The 22,321-nt window shown below is 51.5% G+C and overlaps 1 protein-coding gene across 5 annotated transcripts in view; it reads right to left on the bottom strand.

Annotated features, from left to right (window-relative positions):
- Positions 1-22,321, bottom strand: part of VPS8 (VPS8 subunit of CORVET complex) — a 291,073-nt gene that overhangs the window by 216,309 nt on the left and 52,443 nt on the right. For 2 of the 5 annotated variants that reach the window (XM_029065907.1, XM_029065914.1), the window contains 9 exons: positions 19,502-19,626; positions 16,534-16,620; positions 15,239-15,306; positions 12,464-12,617; positions 12,273-12,332; positions 7,252-7,359; positions 5,334-5,414; positions 3,137-3,307; positions 514-588 (listed from right to left, as the gene is read on the bottom strand). In XM_029065907.1, the coding sequence (XP_028921740.1) occupies positions 514-588; positions 3,137-3,307; positions 5,334-5,414; positions 7,252-7,359; positions 12,273-12,332; positions 12,464-12,617; positions 15,239-15,306; positions 16,534-16,620; positions 19,502-19,626 (929 nt within the window). The other 3 variants (XM_039912997.1, XM_029065921.1, XM_029065929.2) reach the window with 3 other exon arrangements.

Genomic DNA, 22,321 nt, shown 5'->3' with positions numbered 1-22,321 from the left:
CAAACACCTGGGAGAATACGATACAGGGAAGACACGTTCCCCGCCCACGACGAGCTCACAGTCTAAAGGGAGAGAGACCCTGCCCCACTCGCCCACCGGCAAGAGGTCCGGGGGACCGAGATCCACGCAGGACCGGGCAGGCGCGTGAATGAATGGAGCGGAGCTGAGGCTCGGGAGCTGCCGGGAAGGAGGGAGGAAAAAAGGGATAGAGGGAGGAAGAAAGGGAGGGAGGGAAGGAGGAAAGCATAGGGAGAGGCCGGGAGAGCCGAAAACCGTGGCCCAGAAGTCGACCGGTGAACCGACAAGTTTGGGCCTCGCTTAAGGAGAAGGAGGAGGAGGGGAGAGAAATGGAATTCATTTCTAGTTTTGATGACATAGCCCTGGAAACAAAACCGATTGATCCAAGCAGCTTTCCTTATTTTCACAAATAGAGAGCAAACGAGAAAACAAACAGCTAAGTCTCCCCGAGCCCCTTCGGCTATTACCATTAGCAACCGAGACCGTCATGCTTACCTTGGTGCCTAAATAAAAGATCTGGCCACTGTAGCTACTGATAGACTGATAGCAGGCCTTCTCCCCAACCAGAGCCTATAAGAAAGTTGAAAAAAAGAAAAAAGCCTTCAATATATATAGATATGAAACCAGGTTAAGGATACTCTTCCTTCCCTCTTAAATTGGGAGCATTTCCTTCAGGGCGGGGATCAAGTCTACCAACTATTGTATGGGTGAAGCAAGTGGACGTATGGTCAACTCGTTTGCAATTAATGACAAAGAAGAAGAAACTTCCAAAAAGGTTGGATTGAAGACTAAGTCTTTATTATGGGGAAGGAAGGCGTGGACCCGGAGTGATCTCCCAGTGTGGGGAAAGGGAGAGGGAGCAGTGAGAAACCAGTATTATTTCATAAAATTCCATGTACTACTCATGGGAGTCAGAGGTCATGAGTTCGAATCCCACCTCTGCCACTTGTCAGCTGTGTGACTGTGGGCAAGTCACTTCACTTCTCTGTGCCTCAGTTACCTCAGCTGTAAAACGGGGATTAACTGTGAGCCTCACGCGGGACAACCTGATTACCCTGTATCTACCCCAGCGCTTAGAACAGTGCTCGGCACATGGTAAGCGCTTAACAAATACCAACATTATTATAATAATAATACTTATCAAGCACTATGTTAAGCCCTGGACAAAGTACTAAGATACAAGATAATCAGGTCAGGTCAACATGAGGCTCACAGTGAAAGTAGGAGGGGGAAGAGGTATTGAATCCCCATTTTTGACGAGCAATCGGAGGCACAGGGAAGTTATGGGACTTGCACAAGGTCACACGGCGGGCCGGTGGCAGAGTCGGGATCCGAACCTACGTCTCCTGATTCCTAGGCATCTTCTTTCCGCCAGGCCGTGTTGCTTCTCGTTGACATCTTGTCATCATCCTCGTTAGCCTCTTTTTCCTGGGGGTCTACTTTCAATTCTGAACGAGCCACAGTCCACTTGGATTTAAGACCGATTTAAGTCACAGCAACATATCGTGGCAGTGGTTTAAGCTATCGGTTCTTGGACTCGATCGGTAAGGAATGACGGCCAGAGAAGCGTTTGTTTAGACAAAAAGCTTGGGGAAACTCTCTGTCTTTTCATGGGAGTTGAACGTTTGACGAAGTCTTATTCGAAGTATTGTCATTCCGCTCAATCCATGGTATTTATTGAACACTTTGTTTGGAGAGCGCTATACGAAGCGTTTTGGAGGGTAAAATACAAGAGAGTTGGTAGACCTGTTCCGCAGAGGGAGAGAGACGTTAAAATAAATGAATTAGGGATAATTACACAAGTGCTGTGGGGCTCAGGGAAGGGTGAGTATCAAGGGCTTAAAAGGTACAGATTTGAGCGCCTAAGTGATGCAGCAGGGAGAGGGACTGGGGAAATGAGGGTTTAATCAGGAAAGGTCTCTTGGGGGAGGCGTGCTTTTTAAATCAACTTTGAAGGTGGGGAGAGTGCTGGTCTGTTGTTCACAAAGGGGGAGGGAGTTCCAGGCCAGAGGGAGGATGTGGGCAAGGAATCGGCAGCAAGAGACACGAGATCGAGGTCCGGTAGACCGGCATTAAGGGAGCGAATAACTCACGCTTAAGAACAGATCGATCTACGTGCTCTCATCAGTTAGGGAAGCAGCATGGCCTGATGGAAAGAGCACAGCCCTGGGAGTCAAAGGATCCGGGTTCCAATCTCGGCTCTGCCACGCACTTGCTGTGCAACCTTGGACAGGTCGCTTGACTTCTCTGTGCCTCAGTTCCCTCATCTGTCAAACGGGAATCCAATACCCGTTCTTCCTCCTACTTAGAAAGGGTCCCACGGGGGATCTGATCGTCTTTCATCTACCCCAGGGCTTAATACAGTGCTTGGCACATAGTGAATACTGAAATACCACATTTATTATTATGAATGACCTTTGTATCTTTAATTATGGTATCTGGTAGGCACTTACTACATGTCAGGCACCGTTCTAAGCACTGAGATCGACACAAGTTAATCAGGTCTGACACAGTCCACGTCCCAGATGGGGCTCACAGTCCAATCAACTGCATTTATCGAAAGCTTACTATTTGCAGAGCGCTGTACTAAGCGCTTGGGAGAGCATAATACAACAGGATTAGCAAACACGCCGCCTGCCCAAATGAGCTTACAGTTTAAAGGGGAGTCTACGCAGTGTTATTTTTTCCTGCTTTCACCAATAATGCTGGTGCTTGTTAAGGGCTTACTATGTGCAGAGCACTGTTCTAAGCGCTGGGGTAGATACAGGGTCATCAGGTCGTCCCACGTGAGGCTCACAGTTAATCCCCATTTTACAGATGAGGGAACTGAGGCACTGAGAAGTTAAGTGACTCGCCCACAGTCACCCAGCTGACGAGGGGCAGAGCCGGGAGTCGAACTCATGACCTCCGACTCCAAAGCCCAGGCTCTTTTCCACTGAGCCACGCTGCTTCACTAATCTTGCCTATCTCCCCCGCTATACTGTAAGGTGCCTTAGGGCCAAGACCGTGTCTTTTTACCTCCGTTGTACCATCCCAGGCATTTAGTTCAGTGCCCTGCATAGAGTGAGGGCTCGGTAACCACAAATTTGCCCATAAACAAACAGGAAGCCGTCCATACCAGGGCTTGGCTGACATTGCCTCCCGTGGCCAGGGATTTGAAGTGGCTGCTATTGTAGACGAGCTGAACGTCTGAAATTTCCACCGTCTCCAGTTCCTCTTGAGTCTGCCGGTCGATCACGTGCAACTTCTCCACGCTGTCCAGGAGCACGACCGTGCGCGAGTTTATCCACTGCGACCCACCGTTGGGTTGACGGAAAATCCCGTTAACGATACAGACGCGATGGGTCCCCGCGGGAAGAGAACAGGACCGGCTCTATCACGGACCCATCTCGGGATCCCCGTCTCATCGCGGGGCTCCCCCGAGCGCCGTCTGCAGTTCTCCCCCCTTCCCGACGCTGGCCGCCCTGGACTCGATCGATCCGTCGCATTTAGTGAGCGCTTACTATTTGGAGATTACTATTCTGATTAGACTGTAAGCCCGTCAGAGGGCAGGGACTGCCTCTGTTGCCGATTTGTCCATTCCAAGCGCTTAGTCCAGTGCTCTGCGCATAGTAAGCGCTCAATAAATACTATTGAGTGAATGAATGAATGAATGGAGAGCACTGTACGAGGCGCTCGGGAGACTACAATACGACAGAATTAGCAGAGACGTTCCCCGGCCGTAACGAGCTTCCGGTCTAGAGGTACTGCGACGGAACGCGTCTCCTCTCACGTTGCGGTCTGCGAGTCCTCGGTTCCAGAGCCGTCTTGGCCCTGTGTCCACCGGTTTACCGGAAACGAGCCCCAAACTGCTCGAGCGTGAGGAGGTGGGGTCCTCCAGAGCAGGCGGCGGGGGCGTCCGCCCCAAACCTCCCGGCTCCCAGAGGGCATAAAGGAGACTGGCTCCCCCCTCCCGGCCTTCCCCTGAGCAGGAACTTGACCCTGGCTCCCTCACAAGTTCACCTCTAGGAACGGGTCATCCCCTTTCGTCCTCCATCCCCTCCCGAGTGTATACGCTCTGCGGTGAGTCTCTGGCCCTACTTTTCTGAACCTTTCTAAAAAAAGCTTCGCAGAGGGGGGAAGAAAGCGTCCCCCGAGCGCCACCCCCCGCCCCGCCCACACAGAGGTGGTCTTGGGGATTCTTCCTCCTGCCAAAGTGGTCCTCTGACCAGAGAGTCTGTGGCCTGCTGACTGTGGAGAAGCAGCGGGGCTCAGTGGAAAGAGCCCGGGCTTGGGAGTCAGAGATCATGGGTTCGAATCCAGGCTCCGCCACTCGTCAGCTGTGCGACTGTGGGCAAGTCACTTCACTTCTCTGGGCCTCAGTTACCTCATCTGTCAAATGGGGATTAACTGTGAGCCTCCCGTGGGACCACCTGATGACCCTGTATCTACCCCAGCGCTTAGAACAGTGCTCTGCACCTAGGAAGCACTTAACAAATACCAACATTATTATCTGTAACCCATCAATAGCAATGTCCCCGGGAGACCTGCTCTCCAGAGACAGGGAGGTTGATTAATAGCTAAAAACGACCTATTCTGTTCTCCAGTACATCCTGCTTAACGTCCTAGATACTAGAATCCCGGGCTAGCATGAGAGGGCAAGAGGTTTAGCCTCTACCGATGATGGGAAAAAGTGGGTAGCTTATCCCTTTAGGATCAAAAATGGCTCCTGACTAGACCGCCGAGGGCCGTCTCTAGACTGGAAGCTCGTTATGGGCGGGGGGTTTATCGTTCATTCATTCAATAGTATTTATTGAGCGCTTACTATGTGCAGAGCACCGTACTAAGCGCTTGGAATGTACAATTCGGCAACAGATAGAGACAATCCCTGCCCGCCGACGGGCTCAGTCTTGTGTTCTACTCTCCCAAGCGCTCGGTACAGTGCCCTGCACACTGTAAAGGCTCCGTAAATACGACTGACTGACTCAACGGGAAAACAAGAGGTAATTGGCTTTCATTCAGTAGGCCCGCTGCTTTTTCAACATTCCCAGAAAAGGCTCACAATGGAAAACTGTCCCACAGACTTCATGTTTTGGACGCTTAGGTAACGTTGTCACATTTTAATGTTCTTAAATCGATTTCTGTTCGGGGTGGGCGGGAAGGAAGGTCAGTGGCCAGCTCGACCCCATAAGTAACTTCCATTCTCACGGACGCTTCCTGTTGCCGCATTAAATTCCTGAATGAGTTCATGGTGGAAACCCTGACAGCTCTTTAACCCCGTGGGGAACCTCTCAAGAGGAATATAAAGAAAAACCACTTATCGGAACAGTACTTACCGTGAAGTTGATGAGGTCATAGTGCAGGTGAAGCTGCTTTTGCTTAGTAACATGAATGGCCCCAGATTCATCTCTCTTGACCTGAAGGTGGAATAAAACCAAACAAAGATGTTCCACTCTAAGTATCTGTTTCAGAACATCATTCCTTGTGGGATCCCAGTGGTTTTGTACCAATTTGGGGGTCCAGGTAGCTCTTTCAGCGTGACCACTGAAAGAAACTGGCAACTCGGATGCCTGAACTTGTCATGAATGTGACTCAGAAAATCCAGACAAAGCCCGATAGAGAGATCTATTTGGTCAGAGCATTAGAAGACCAGATTAGAGAGGAGAAGGGTTGGGGTCAAAAGCGGGAGTGGGCGAAGAGGCATGGTCTAGTGGAAAGAGCACGGAGAGAATGTGGGTTTTTTGTTTATTTTTAATGGTATTTGTTAAGTGCTTACTAAGTGCCAGGCACCGTTTTAAAAGCTGGGGTAGATACAATCTAATCAGGTTGGACACACTCCATGGCCGACATGAGGCTCATAATAATAATAATAATAATGTTGGTATTTGTTAAGCGCTTACTATGTGCCGAGCACTGTTCTAAGCGCTGGGGTAGACATAGGGGAATCAGGTTGTCCCACGTGGGACACAGTCTTAATCCCCATTTTACAGATGAAGGAACTGAGGCACAGAGAAGTTAAGTGACTTGCCCACAGTCACACAGCCAAGTGGCAGAGCTGGGATTCGAACTCATGAGCCCTGACTCCAAAGCCCATGCTCTTTCCACTGAGCCACGCTGCTTCTCCTATCCGAGTCTTCATTTTACAGATGAGGTCACTGAGGCACAGAGAAGTGAAGTGACTCATCCAAGGTCACACAACACACACGTGGTGGAGCCAGGATTAGAACACAGGTCCTTCTGACTCCCGGGCCCATGTTCCATCCATTAAACCGCACCGCTTCTCCCACTCCCGCTTCTGACCTCGGTTCTAATCCCGGCTCTGCTACGTGTCTGCTGTGTGACCTTGGGCAAGTGACTTCACTTCTCTGTGCCTCAGTGACCTCATCTGAAAAATGGAGATTGAGACTGTAGAGCCCCATGTGGGACAAGGACTGTGTCCAATCGGATTACCCTGTGTCTACCCCAATCGCTTAGAAGAGTGATTGGCACACAGTGAGCACGTAATAAACACCACAATTATTAGTATTATTAACTGAAGCTGTCAAACGAGACGAAACCAGTATCTGACTTTGCCGATCCTCAGATTCTAGCCAAATGCTGCCAAAAGTCCCCCTTTTCCTCTCCTCCTCCTCCCCATCGCCCCGACTCTCTCCCTTTGCTCTACCCCACTCCCCCCACCCACAGCACTTGTGTATATATGTACATATTTATTATTATTTTCATATTAATGATGTGTATACATCTATAATTCTATATATTTATATACTGGTGCTATTGATGCCCCTTTACTTGTTCTGATGCCCGTCTCCCCCCTTCTAGACTGTGAGCCCGTTGCGGGCAAGGATCGTCTCTGTTGCTGAAATGTACTTTCCAAGCGCTTAGTACAGTGTTCTGCACACAGTAAGCGCTCGATATATACAAGAAACACAACTGAATGAAAATCAGAGGGAGCCAAAAGGCGACCTGATCCAGTACGTTACGGAGTAACACCATGAATGTCTGATGACCCGGTGAAGAGAGTCTGAGGAAAGTAGAGCGGCTGGAATGCAGAAGGGGGTGGCTTAGTACTTGAGCAAGCAACGCCACAAATTAAAATGCTGTTTCCCTTTAGATGGCGAGCGACAGGCCCCATCACCAGAGAATTACATCTGTGTTCCTCTGATACACTCTGTTAAACTACCGATGAATTACAAAGCCGTTCCTAAGACAGTGAGCATCGAGATGCTAACAAGCCGGGCACGCCATCCGACTTACCAGAAGAAAATGAACGACGTCTCCCCTGCAGAAGGCCAGCATGGGATTCACGGAATTCTGTAAGGCGACGAAGTGCCAGGCCAGGAGGGGAACGCTGGAGGGCTCCATCTAGGCCACAGGGAATACAAAAAACATTTATACTTCACTGATTCATGCATTCATTCAGTCGGTCGATCGTATTTACTGAGTTCTCACTGTGTGCAGAGCACTGTACTAAGCGTCCGGTTAGTAAGGTAGTTAGTAACGCTTGGTACTAAGCGTTTAGATAGCGTCCTTCCGCAGACTGCGGGCAGGGATCATGTCTTCATGTCTACTAACTCTTTCCCAAGTGCTTAGGAAAATACAATAATAAACAGTGACACTCTCTGCCCACAACGAGCTCACAGTCTAGAGGTGTGGAGACATGATTCCAAATAGATAAATTACGGGTACGCACAGAAACGTTGTGGGGCTGGGAGTGGGGAGAAGAAAGGGAGCAAGTCAGGAAGATGCTGGATTGGGAGAAGGGGAAAGGAGGGGCTTAGTCTGGGAAGGCCTCTTGGAGGAGATGGGCCTTCAGTAAGGCTCTGAAGCAGGGGAGAGTGGTTGTCCGGCGGATTAGAGGAGGGAGGGTGCTCCAGGCCAGAGGCAGGAATTGGGCGAGGGGTCGATGGCGGGACAGGTGAGAACAAGGCACAGTGAGAAAGTGAGCGGCACCAGAGGAGTGGAGTGCGCGGGCTGGGATGGAGGAGGAGAGAAGGGAGTGAGGTATGAGGGGGCGAGGTGGTAGACTGCTTTAAGGCCAAGAGTGAGAGGTGGACACTTCCGCGGACTGTGCATTTGGATGCTTACATTTTAGACCAAATTCTGTACATGTCAAGATAATTCCGGATTTAGACAGTGTCCCCCTGTACACTGTAAAATGCTTGTGGGCAGGGACTATGTCTATCAACTCCTTCCCAAAGGCTTAGTACAGCGCTCTGCGCCCAGTAAGCGTTCGGCAGATACCACCGACGGATTGGTTTAGGGGAACGATTCGAAAGGACGGCTAAAACGGCAACCCTGGGATCGTAGGATCCAAATCGGGCCTGATGGTATCAGAGGCCATTTCCATTTTCACCACTGAGGAACTCCATCATACCATCGCTCTCCCACCTACCCCACAGCAGAGGGGGATGGAGGGGCTCCACCGTTCTCAGACAGCCCTTGTCGTAGGAGGAGAAACTAACTGCCAGCCTTTCTTTCCTTTTGGGATCGGCTTCCTCTCTCCAGGTCCCAAACACACTGGGCAAAAGGGGGAAAAGCTAGATGATGCCAAAACTGTCTCTCCCCTGTGCTGCCCTGACCTCCACAGCTCTGGATCCCTGGATACTGTTCTGGCCTGCCTGTCCTTTTAGAGGCATTTCCTCCGCCGCTGATCGTCTCGAAAGGGGTGTAAGCTGGAGACATCTAGCGTTCTACATTCGAGTGGCAGAGCGCTCCAGTTCCCTTAGTTCTGCCTTCCATCAATCAATCGTATTTATCGAGCGATTACTGTGGGCAGGGCACGGTACTGAGAGCTCACCTCCTCCGAGAGGCCTTCCCGGACTGAGCTTTCCCTTTTCCCTCTGCTCCTCCTCCGCTCCCTCCCCTTTTCCCCCTCTCACCTCCCCTCAGCTAAGCCCCCTTTCCCTCTGCTGCTCCCCCTCTCCCTTCCCCTCCCCTCAGCACTGTGCTCATTTGTATAGATTTTTATTGCCCTATTTTATTTTGTTAATGAGGTGTACATCCCCTTGATTCTATTTATCGTGATCATGTTGTCTTGTTTTTGTCTGTCTCCCCCGATTAGACCGTGAGCCCGTCACTGGGCAGGGATTGTCTCTATCTGTTGCCGAACTGTATATTCCAAGCGCTTAGTACAGTGCTCTGCAAATAGTAAGCGCTCAATAAACACTATTGAATGAATGAATACTAAGCACTTGGGAGAGTACAATATAACAGAGTCGGTAGACACGTTCCCTGCCTACAACGCGCTTACAGAGACAGACGTTGATATAAATTACAAATATAATAAGTATAACAATGTTGGTATTTGTTAAGCGCTTACTATGTGCAGAGCACTGTTCTAAGCACTGGGGTAGATACAGGGTCATCAGGTTGTCCCACGTGAGGCTCACATTTAATCCCCATTTGACAGACGAGGTAACTGAGGCACAGAGAAGTGAAGTGACCTGCCCACAGTCACACGGCCGACGAGTGGCAGAGCCGGGATTCGAACCTATGATCTCTGACTCCCAAGCCCGGGCTCTTTCCACTGAGCCACGCTGCAGGGCTGTGGGCCTTGACGGGAGGGGGATGGATGAACAAAGGGAACAGATCAGGGTGATGCAGAAGGGAGCTGGAGAAGTTGAAATAAGAGTTTAGTCGGGGAAGGCCCCTTTGAGGAGATGTGCGTTCAATAAGGTTTGGAAGATGGAGAGAGTAATTGTCTGTCAGAGATGAAGTGGGAGGACGTTCCAGGCCAGAGGCAGAACAAGGATAAGGGGTTGGTGGTGGGAAAGATGAGACTGAGGCACAGAGAGTAGGTTGGCATCAGTGGAGCACAGTGTGCGGGCTGGGTTGCGGTAGGAGAGCACTGAGGTGAGGTCGGAGCGAGCGAGGTGATTGGGTGCTTTAAAACCGACGGCAAGGAGCTTCTGCTTGATGTAAGTAAAGCAGCGTGGTTTAGTGGATAGAGCACGGTCCTGGGAGTCAGAAGGACCTGGGTTCTAATCCCAGCCCTGCCACAGGTCAGCCGTGTGACTCTGGACGAGTCACTCACTTCTCCGAGCCTCAGTTCCCTCATCTGTGAAATGGGGATTAAGACTACGAGCCCCATGTGGGACAGGGACCGTGTCCAACCTGGACAGCTCGTATCTGCCCCAGCGCTTAGAACAGTGCTTGGTGCATAGGATTCATTCATTCATTCATTCAACTGTATTTGAGTGCTTCCTGTGTGCACAGCACCATACTAAATGCTTGGAAAGTACAATACAGCAATAGAGAGAGTCAATCCCTGCCCACGACGGGCTCACGGTCTTAATCGGGGTATTTGTTCAGTGCTTACCGTGAGCCAGACCCTGTACTAAGTGCTTAACAGATACCGTAATTATTATTATTATGTGAGGTGGATGGGCAACCACGGGAGGTTCTTGAAGAGTGGGGAAACAGGGACCGAACGATTTTGTCGAAAAGTGACCCTTCCCCTCCCTCCGCGGCTTCCGGGGGCCCCTGGGCCTCGGCTCTGAGCGGCAGCGGCAACAGGGTGGGCTCACCTCATCCCAGGGCTGTTTCAGGGCTTGTCCCCGAGGCAGTGATGAGTTTGTTTCTTAGGGAATGGAGAACTGCAACTAGGATCCCAGGATCCCCGGTGAGGGAGGGAAACCTAACAAGCTGCCCTAGATGCCCGAGAGAGCTGAGAAGACGGTGGAATACGGAGCAGGGCCTCGCAATTGCCCACCGCGGGCAGTTTTAAATAATAACTGCGGTATTTGTTAAGCACTTACTGTGTGCCAGGCATTGTACTAAGCACTGGGATGGCTACAGGCTATTCAGGTTGGATGCAGTGCCTGTCCCACATGGGGCTCCCATCCCTATTTTCCCGATGAGGTACCTGAGGCCCAGAGAAGTGAAAGGACTTGATCAAGGTCCCACAGCAGACAAGTGGTAGAGCCAGGATTAGAATCCATGATCTTCTGACTCCCAGGCCTGGGCCCTAGCCACCATGCCATGCTGCTTCCCTAGCCCACTGTCTGCACAGAGGCCAAACCTAGGTATCAGGGGCTGCAACCAGGTCCTAGGGTTGCGTGGGACAGGTAGGGCAAGGTGGGGGAAATCAGGCAAGCTGGGACAGGAATTGGGCTAAAGCTAGCGATTTCAGTCCTAGAAACCAGCAGCCCGATTTTTAAACAAAGATCCAGGAAAAGTTTGAAGCTGCCAAACCTTTTTTTTTAACGGCATCTGTTGAGCACTTACTACGTGCCAGGCACTGTACTAAGCGCTGAAGTAGACACAAGCTCAGCAGGTTGGACACATTCCACGTCCCACATGGGGCTCACGGTCTTAATTCCCATTTTACCGATGAGGTAATCGAGGCCCAGAGAAGTGAAAAGACTTGCCCAAGGTCACACAGCGGACAAGTGGCGGAGCTGGGATCGGAACCTAGGTCCTTCTGATTCCCAGGCCCGTGCTCTATTCACTAGGCCACGCTGCTTCCTAACTTTCAAAGCATCTTTTAGGAGGCACATTTGTATTTTCCAGATGGGGAAACCGAGGTCCACGAAATCTCCAGGCCCGAGAGCTCAAAAAGGAAATGAAGGGCAGAGGCAGGACCCCATTCCAGGGTGAATCCAGACTCTGGGCCAGTCAAGGATGGGGTTGCCAGGAATTCCTCGTCGTCACCCCGAGTTTTTTAAAGCTGACTCTCCCAGAGCTCACAGTCAAAGCCCTGGGTCCCAGAGCGGTAATAATAATAACAATTGCGGTATTTGTTAAGCGCTTACTGTGTGCCAGGCACCGTATTAAGCGCTGGGGTGGATACAAGCAAATCGGGTAGGACGCAGTCCTTGTCCCATAAGGGGCTCACAGACTCAATCCCTATTTTACAGATGAGGTAACTGAGGCCCGGAGAAGTCAAGTGACTCGCTCGAGGTCACGCAGCAAACGAGTGGCGGAGCCGGGATTAGAACCCACGACTTTCTGACTCCCGGGCCCGGGCTCTAGCCGCTAGGCCCCGCTAACCTAGCTACTACACTCCCCTGTCTTGGAGGGAGGGGGTTGCCCCCTACCCAGCGGAGGCTGGTGTGGATCCTCCTCTGCCAGACCCGAAACCTCCACGGTAATAACTCCATGTGGACTTGCCTGGGGAAGCTCCTCGACTGTCTGGGGAACACACCACACGCCACGTAATTCACATTTTCACAGCCCCAAGTCATTTTCCTCTCTTCTCCCGGAGAGAGAAATGTACACAATCTAGACTCCCCTCTCCCTTCCTTCTTGCCAAAAGAGGCGCGTTTGTTGCTCACCCGTCCGTAGGGAAAAGTCATCCACACTTTCAAAGATGGTTTCAATCCGATCACTAGTATCTGCGGCCAAAAGAAACAACAAAAAAAAAAGCGATTAGATTTTAAAAATACATTCCCGAGTTGACGTTCGCAGTCGCGTTTTTGGAGAGGAGGCTCTGAGTTTTTACGCTCCGTGTCATCTTCGGTCCTACCTTGGTCAGGGACGCCATGGCCAGCAGCGAGTACTGGGTGATGGGGTGGTCTCTCAGTTCCGTCTTGGCGTGCAGGGGCTCGATGCAGCAAACTTCGCCCTTGGAGCCGCTGAACAGACATCGAGACTCACACGTCCTCACTCCCATCACCCTCCTGGAAATAAAGAACGAGGGACTGTAAAATCCCCGGTCACCCTCCACAGACCCTCCCCCAGACGCTGTCGCCGCTCTGAACTCAGAGGACGTGGGTTCTAATCCCGGCACCTCCACTCATCTGCTGTGTGACCTTGGGGAGGCCACTTCACTTCCCTGTGCCTCGGTTACCTCGCCTCTAAAATGGGGATCAAGACTGTGAGCCCCACGTGGGCCAATCTGATTACCTTGTACCTACCCCAGCGCTTAGAACAGTGCTGGGCACATAGTACGCACTTAACGAACACCATCATTAATTAATTGGTTGGGTTGAGACAGCTGGGGCCAGAGGCTCTATTTACTTATTTATATTAATTTCTGGCTCCTCTTCCAGACTGTGATCTCGCTGTGGGCAGGACTGTGTCTGTTGTTATACAGTACTCTCCCAAAGCTTTTCGTACAGTGCTTTGCACACAGCGAGCGCTCAATAAATACGTCTGAATGAAGTGAAGGGGCCCCCTCCGACTCGGCCCCGGGACGCCGGCTCTCTTGGACGGAGCCCAGGTCGTGGTTCCAGGAATTCCTGGGCCCCGCGTGATGTTATTATTATTATTATGGTATCTGTTAGGTCCTCACTATGTGTCAAGCACTGTTCTAAGTGCCAGGGTGGATGCGAGAACTTGGAGAGGCAGCGGGGTCTCATGGATAGAGCACGGGCCTGGGAGTCAGAAGGACCTGGATTCTAATCCCGGCTCTGCCACCCATCTGTTGGAAGACCTCGGGCGAGTCACTTCGCTTCTCTGGGCCTCCCTTCCCTCATCTGTAAAATGATGATTAAGACTGTGAGCCCCATGTGGGACAGGGACCGTGTCCAACCTCATTGCTTGTACCTACCCCAGTGCTTAGAACGGTGCCGGCTACATAATGAGCACTCCGTCAACACCGTGGAAATAAAAAATAGTTAATCAGGTTGGACACGGCCCCACAGGGGGCTCACGGTCTGAGGAGGAGGGAGGACAGGTATTGAATCCCCATTTGGCAGCTGAGGAAACTGAGCCACGGAGAAGTTAGGTGACTTGCCCAAGATCGCACAGCAAGCAATTGGCAGAACCAGGTCCTCTGACTGGTGCCGGGGCTGTGTTCTTTCTCTGAGGGCAGGCTGCTTCTCTGGAGAAGCAGCGTGGCTCAGTGGAAAGAGCACGGGCTTTGGAGTCAGGGCTCATGAGTTCGCATCCCAGCTCTGCCACTTGTCGGCTGTGTGACTGTGGGCAAGTCACTTAACTTCTCTGCGCCTCGGTTCCCTCATCTGTAAAATGGGGATCAAGACCGTGAGCCCCACGTGGGACAAGCTGATTCCCCTAAGTCTACCCCAGCGCTTAGAACAGTGCTCGGCACATAGTAGAACAGTGCTCGGCACATAGTAAGCGCTTAACAAATACCAACATTATTATTATTATTATTAGTTCTTCAAAGCAGCCCGGCAACCCTAAGAACTCAGCCTGGTTCTTCCTCCACGATTTAGTCGGCCACTTCCCCCTGCCCGGACCCTGCCTTGAACAACGGGGAACGGTCCCAGGCTGGGGACGCCTCGCTGTGCACAGGCGGAGATTCCCTGACAGCCCTCTCTGGGCCCCGGGTAGCCCACAGCCATCTCCCAGCTGACCAGAATCCTTTCCCTGTCCCTGGAAGCGCTCAAAACATGAAAGAAGTGGCACAATCTCCCCTCTCTGAGTGGCTCTGACCTTGTTCTCTCTCTCTGCCCCCTTTTGCGTCTAATCAATTCCGGTTCTTCGCCTGCCGGTTCTCTACCTTGTACACAAGCACTCTGAAGTCCCAGATAACCTTTCGCTCTGCTCATCAGAGTAAGCCCCCTCCGCCAATTCGCAAGACATTCTTGAAAACCCTGACCTATAAAAATTCTCTGATGAAGAGGAACTGCAGAAGGATCCATTATTGTAACAGTAAGAGAGGACTCGAAAGGACATAATGAGAGCCAAAGCAACTTCCAGTTGCGCTCCGTTCAAGCTAGAAAACCTCTCTGCCTAAATGACGTGATGGGAGATTGAAAGGGGTTGTAGCTACAGAGCGAACTCGCTCGGAGTCCGCAAAGCCCATCCTGGGCTCTGCACCCGGGGTGGATCATTTAGCCGGGAGGTTTAACTCTCCTGCAAACTAATCTCGAAACCTAGATTTGGAAAGGGAGGCCCCCCCCACCCCACCCCACCGCCAGCCAGGTCATCGCCCATCGGGTGCGGAATTTGTTTCTCGTTTCTGCGGGCAGCATCTGGCCGGACGTCACGGGAGACCCAACGGGACCCCAACGGAAGATCCGACGGGACATCCCGGAGCCCACTTCCTTCCACCTGGCCGTTAACTGTCCCAGTCCACCAACGGTCACTCCCTAAACTGTCATTCGCTAGACTGCAAGCTCGGTGTGGTCAGGGAATGTGGTCAGGGAATGTACAGTGCTCTGCACGCAGTAAGCGCTCAATAAATGCAACCAAATGGACAAATGAATTCAAACGGTGTGAGGTGCTCGACCACGTTTCCAATCCCGCATCACCTACTCCTATCTCCGATTTCTTTTACACTTTAAAGCGGAGTGGGCCTCCTCGTCACGCAGAACGGGAGTTATTCCCTTACTTAAATGTCAGCTCGAACACGGAACCTCCGCTGTCGTTGCAAATCGCAAGCGTTGGGTCATCTGTGAACTGAACGGAGAGGAAATTTATTTTCTTGCCCATTTTTTAAAAACCGAGTCACTCGAGTGTTAAGACTGTAATGAAAAACAAAACGATCCTTCACAAGTCCGCGACGCGTACACCGAATAGCATTTAAAATAACTGAAATTATATTTAGCCCATCATTCTTACCACGCATGCTCGACCTCATCCCGAAGAACGATCCTAAAGGCCTAAGAACGCGTCTGGGCCGGGCGGGGGAGGCGGGGGGATACTCATGCTTTCAAAAAGTTTATGTCACAACCACCTTTCGTGGGTGAGCCAAACACCGACCCTGACTCATAAAAAAACAAACAAAAAAAGTTCTCTCCTTTCTCTTTGTAATCCACGTAACACTAGCAAAGGCTCATAGTGTTAACCAGATGGGGGTAGATTAACTTGGAACAAATTTCCAGATGTCTCTCTCTTTTTTAAAGGCCTCTGGAGCCAGGAGTCCCTCCTCTGAGCTGATAGGACACAACAGGCACGAACTTGTCCTACTGTGCCGAGCACTCTGGATGCTATTAAAAGATTACGAGACTTGTTTGGGACTTGCCTGGAACTGGCTCGGGGCCCACCCAGCCTCCTTGCCCTCGGCCCTCTGCCGCAAAGTCGGTCCCTGGCCCCAGCCCGGTTGCGGGGATCTGCCCCGTCGAACCGGCCGCCGTGGCAAAAACGGCCTGGGCAGGCCAGCCCGGAAAACGCCAGTTGCGCACCCCTTGGCCCGCTGGATGTTGTTCTCCGGTGGGCAAGCGATTGGCTGGACGGCTACATCAGAGGCCGGCGGTTAAAAATAACAATAATGATAGCGGCCGCAGTTGGCAAGCGCTTACTCCGTGCTAGGCACTGTACCGAGCACCGGCGTACGTACAAGACGATCGGGTTGGACGCAGTTCCTCTCCCACATGGGTCTCACAGTCTTAATCCCCATTTTACGGATGACAAGCCAAGTGACTCGCCCGACGTCATACAGCAGACAAATGGCGGAGTCGGGATTAGAATCCGGGCCCTTCGGACTCCCAGCCTGTATTCTATCCACTAGGTCACCTGGACAGCACATCCCGGGCTCAGAGGGTCGTCATCCCTCTCTTAGGCCCACGGACTACCATCCGCCTTCTGGACTTGTGGCCCCGCACACCAAAACATCCGCTACTCGCGTAAACGACACCGACGCGAGATTCGGCGCATCTCCTGGAAACGAGAACCCAAAAATATTACCTTGATGTGCAAAATGGCTGTTCCTGGGGGGTGAGCATCTGTTATTGATCTCAAAAGTTTCCCGCTGGCTAGATCCCACATGGTGATCTGCAGAGACAGTGAAGTGCTTTCAAAAACAAATCTGTTGTGCATTTCAACCTTAAAGCAATTCTCCAAAGCGACCCTGCCTTCTGGCTGAAATAACCTATTCCCAAACGGAGATCGGGAATCTCAAAGAATTTCATCGCAGCGGCAAAACTACCTACATGAAGAGCCTAACAGTCGAAGAACTCTAAGGAGGAAGCGGGAAATATTTAACTCTATCTGCTCCTGAGGCTCACGTGCTGCAGAGAGGGTCCCGTCAAGCTTTTCAGGGGGTTTTTTCCACTCATTTCTGTGCCCAGTATTAATATCCACCAGCCTCTCTTGTTTAAAGCTTCACTGAGTTCCCTGGAATAACTACAGGATCCACAGAAAAGGTTCTGCCCCTACTAGCCGGATACTTACAAAAGGAAGATGGGGGAAAACCACGTAAGATTTGCCACAGATTGTGATGCTAAACTTGTTTCTACAAGGAGTGGGGAGGAAAGTTGTAGGGCTCTAGAAACATACTAATGTGGGGGGGGAAAGCAACAACTGTGTGGTGCTACTTTGGACACCCTTGTGTTGTTTTTTTAATGGTATTTGTTAAGCACTTACTACGTATCAGGCACTGTACTAAGCTGAAGTAAATACAAACTACTAATAATCATCATAACGGTACCTAAGTGCTTACTATGTGCCAAGCACTGGGGTAGATACAAGCTCATCAGGTTGGACACAGTCCCTGTCCCACACGGGGCTCACACTCTTCATTCCCATTTTCCGGATGAGGTAACTGAGGCACGGAGAAGTGAAGCGACTTGCCCAAGGTCTCACGGCAGACACGCGGCAGAACCCTGTCAGAACCCCGGTCCCTCTGACTTTCAGTTCCATCCACTAGGCCAATCGGGTCGGCTACGGTCCACGTCCCCCCGTGGGACTCACCTTCTTAACTCCCTTTTACAGATGAGGTAACTGAGGCAGAGAGAGGTGAAGTGACTTGCCTAGGGTCACACGTCGGACAAGTGCCGGAGCCAGGTTTGGAACCTAGATGGGCGGCAGGGTCCTGAGGGCACTGGTCTTCTTCAGACAGACCTGGAGTTACCGTGAGGTGTCTATTTAGCCTCCACCCTCAGCACTTGATGCATCTTACTCCGGGCCTCAGCACTTAGGTTCATACGTATCTTTTATTTGCACATCATTCTGATAATCTCTGTTGAGCCCTTATCCTTTCTCCTAGTCTCATTCTTTATAAACCCTTTTTGACGGTCTGCCCTCCGCTGCTAGAAGGTACGGGCCTGGAAGGAGGGGCTACTCTCCAAGGGCACTAAGTGGACACCCAAACACCACTGACCGACTGATCAGTCATCCACTGATTAACCAATCCTGGGCCTCCAAATTCTGTTAATAGGTTGTCGCTGATCTACTGGAAGCAGTGTGGCCTAATGGAAAGAGCCCAGGCCTGGGAGTCAGACGATCTGGATTCTGATCCTGGATCTGCCACTTGTCTGCTACGTGTCCTTGGGCAAGTCACATAACTTCTCTGGGCCTCAGTTCCCTCATCTGGAAAATAGGGATTAAGACTGTGAGCTCCATGGGGAACAGGGACTGTGACCAACCTGACTGACTTGTATCTACCCCAGGGCTCAGAACAATGCTTAGCGAGTGAGCGCTTAGCGAGTACCATAATTATTATCATTATTATTAGCGGCAGCTCTGCCTCGGATCCGCTGTGCGACCTCGGGCAAGTCACTTAACTTCTCTGCGCCTCAGTTCCCTCATCTGCAACCTGTTCCTCTGCCTCCTCAGACTGTGAGCCCCACAGGGGTCCTGATTATCTTACAGCTTCCCCGAGGCTTAGTACAGTGCTTGACACATAGTATGCGCTCAAATTCCACTACTACTGTTATTATAATTTACCATTTTGAGCCCCCCTCAAGATCGCACCTGGAGAGTTTCCAGTCCTCTGCAGGTCTCGGCTACGGGAGGGAGAGTCGAGCAGAGGCCTGCCCATTCCGTTCCTAGCTCGGCCGGTGGCTAGCGAGTGGCAGGCCGTCTGCTACGAGTCAAAACTCAGCCACGCCGGGCAGCAGCGGCAGGGGAGAGAGTCGAGGGCGGAGACTCGAATTGACCGCACGGAAGGAGGCAATGGTAAACCACTTCTGGACTTTTACCAAGAAAACTCCACGGATCCACTACCAGAATGGTAGCGGATGGAGGAGGGGCGTTCTGGGAGAGATGTGTCCATGGAGTCGCTATGGGTCGGAGATGACTCGACAGCATTAGACGAGACCAGATCATTTTGAGATCCGATAGTTGCCTCTCTGTGGTTGGCACCGATCTAGAGGCAGCACGGCCTCGTGGATAGAGCTCGGGCTTGGGAGTCAGAGGATCACGGGTTCTAATCCCGGCTCCACCACCTGTCTGCTGTGTGGTCAAGTCACTTCACTTATCTGAGCCTCAGCTTCCTCATCTGCAAAATGGAGACGAAGATCGGGAGCCCTGTGTGGGACGGGGACCGTGTCCGACCCGATTATCTTGTATCTACCCCAGCTCTTAGAACGATGCCTGGCACCCAGTAAGCGCTTAAATACCATAATTATTATTATTATTATCTGGCATGTTTTTTTTCCACTCAATTAGAGCCAGGTTACAAAAAAACTCAACCTGGATTGTGTAAGAGATGTACGGTGCCAGAACCACCCAGAGCCAACCTGAGAATTTAGTAAATGCCAGTCCCACAGCCAGTCAACCTGGGGCCGAGGTAACTTCAAAACTCAAGATCCAAGCTGTCCCACTTAGCTGCAGAAATACAGTCGCCGTACGGCAGCCAAACCCATGCTGACCCTCTCGAGAAAAAGCAGGCTGGTTTTAACTCTCGATGCGTCCGGGGGCACGCCAGTATCACCTGTCCTTTCGCAAAGCCGCAGAGAAGTCTTGAGCAGTCGCTGTTGATACTGAGAGCGGAGATGGCACCATACTGACACCCCACGGTAGTGCTGCCCAGGCAGAGCCGCAGAGCTTGGTTCTGATCTGAAGGAAAACACATGAGTATGTCAAAGGAGCAGTGGGAGGAGACCCTGAAGATACCAAGGGGGAGAGGGGCAATACATTCATTCGTTCGCTCATTCAATCGTATTTAATAATAACAATAATAATGTTGGTATTTGTTAAGCGCTTACTATGTGCAGAGCACCGTTCTAAGCGCTGGGGGAGATACAGGGTCATCAGGTTGTCCCACGTGAGGCTCACCGTTAATCCCCATTTGGCAGATGAGGTAACTGAGGCACAGAGAAGTGAAGTGAGTTGCCCACAGTCACACAACTGACAAGTGGCAGAGCCGGAATTCGAACCCATGACGTCTGACTCCCAAGCCCAGGCTCTTTCCACTGAGCCACGCTTGCAAAGCACTCTACCAAGCACGTGGGAGAGTACAACAACGGACGCATTCCTACCCATAACGAGCTCACAGTCTAGAGGGGGAGACAGACATTAATATAGATGAATTTAATTAATTACAGATATAGGCATATGTGTTGGGGGGATGGGAGGGAGGATGAATGAAGCAGCGGCGAAGGGAGCGGGAGAAGAGGAGAGGAGGGCTTAGTCAGGGAAGGCTTCTTGGAGGAGATGGGCCTTCGATAAGGTTTTGAAGTGGGGGAGAGCAATCATCAGTCTGATAGGAGGAGGGGAGGGCGTTCCAGGCAGTGGTGGGATGCAGGCGAGGGGTCGGCGGCGAGACAGACGAGATCGAGATACAGGGAGAAGGTCGGCATTGGAGTAACGAAGTGTGCGGGCTGGGTTGGAGTTCGAGAGTAGCAAGGTGAGGTAGGAGGGGGTGAGGTGATTGAGAGCTTTAAAGGGGCACACCAAGGGGCAAAGGCCACCGAAAGGCTCTAGAGATGTGATATTCGGGTTAGAATCACCCCAGAATTTAGTCTTCTGATGATTATGTTCCCTCAACTTAATGTCCCCCATCGCCTGTGCTTCGGGGTCCAGGCCGGGTCACGGGTGGCAAAAGGGAAGCTTGGCAAGGTAAAGTTAGCAGACGTGAAGGTGAATAAGGGTGGACACAGAGGAGACTAAAGCCAAGACAGGGTGAGAGCCTGAGAATGAAGGCAGGATTCGGCGTGGTTAGCTACCGCCGCTGCGTTGTCTTTTTTTTTTTTTTAATGGTATCTGTTAAGCACTTATTAGGTATCAGGCGCCGTACTGAGCACTGGGGTAGGCAAAAACAATCAGGTTGGACACAGTCCATGCTCCACTGGGGGCTCACGGTCTTAATCTCCGTTTTACAGATGAGGTGACAGGCACGGAGAAGCAAAGCGACGCACAGCAAGACAAGCGGGAACACCGGCATTAGAACTCAGATCCTCTGATTCCCAGGCCCGGGCTCTTTCCACTAGGCCGCTCTGTTTTGTGTGTGTCCCATTCAACATCTTCCGGCAGGGAATTCCGCTTAACCGAGCACGGAGGGACTTCACAGACCTCGAGGACTGCGACGGTAAGGTCCGCCTAAGACTCGGACAACAAAGGAAAACGTCTTCCCGCCAGGCGGCCGCGACGCTGCCCCGTGCAAATCTCTTTCGGCCTCGCCTTCTCTGCCTTCAGCCCGGCTCGTCGTTTGAAGCTGGGAAGGTCTGGGGGAAGGAACCCCGTCTCCCTCTATGGTTTGAATTACTTATCAGTGTTCTGTAACATCTTCTGCGTGTTCTTTCCGTTCTTGGCTGCCCCGTCCCGCTCTGCCCCACTGAGCAGGCATCTTGGCCTGACGATCCGAAGCCGCAGCGGCGGTATAACTCCGTCCTTGGCCAAAAGGAATTACGGTCACCCTTTGGTTCCTCTGGCCCCGATGAGCCAAACCGGGGGTTATCCGGGTCGCTCGTTTTTCCTTTTCTTTCTCCCTTCCCGCCTCTGGCCGCTTGGCTGTTAATGAGCTCTGCCGCCACTGAGGAGCCAAGGAAAGGAGGAGGAGGAGAAGTACCAGAAAGAAAAAACTCCTACCGATCTTTGTTAGCGGCTCTTTGTTCATTCAATCGTACTTACTGAGCGCTCACTGGGCGCAAAGCACCGTAGTAAGTGCTTGGGAGACAAACCTGGCTCCACCATTTGCCACTTCACTTCTCCGGGCCTCAGTTCCCTCCTCCGTAAAATGGGGATTGAGACTGTGAGCCACACATGAGGCAGGGATTGTAAGCCCCAGATGGGACAGGGACTGTGTCCAATTCACTTCAATAGTATTTACTGAGCGCTTACTATGTGCACAGCACTGTACTAAGCGCTTGGAATGTACAATTCGGCACCAGATAGAGACCATCCCTGCCCAATGACGGGCTCACAGTCTAATCGGGGGAGACAGACGGCAGAGCAAAACAGAACGAAACAAAAGCAAGACAACATTACCACGATCAATAGAATCAAGGGGATTGATTTGCTTGTAACCTCCCGAGTGCTTAGTACAGGGCCTGGCACATAGTAAGTGCCTAAATACCAATATCATCATTAGCAAAAAACAGACACATGGCTGCCCACAACGAGCTCACAGTCTTGAAAAACCTACTGGCTAAAATAAAGACTTCGAGAATATCTGTGGATTTTCCTTATCCACATTATACCTAATAATAATGATAGCGTTTTTAAGTGCTTACTATGTGCCAGGCACTGTATTGAACGCTGGGGTAGATACAAGCAGATCAGGTTGGACACAGTCCCTGCCCCACATGGGGTG

Source organism: Ornithorhynchus anatinus, chromosome 1 (genome assembly GCF_004115215.2).
Source record: "Ornithorhynchus anatinus isolate Pmale09 chromosome 1, mOrnAna1.pri.v4, whole genome shotgun sequence".
NCBI lineage: Eukaryota > Metazoa > Chordata > Mammalia > Monotremata > Ornithorhynchidae > Ornithorhynchus > Ornithorhynchus anatinus.
The sequence above is the reverse complement of the archived record's forward strand: the minus strand, read 5'-3'. Positions and strand labels throughout refer to the sequence as shown.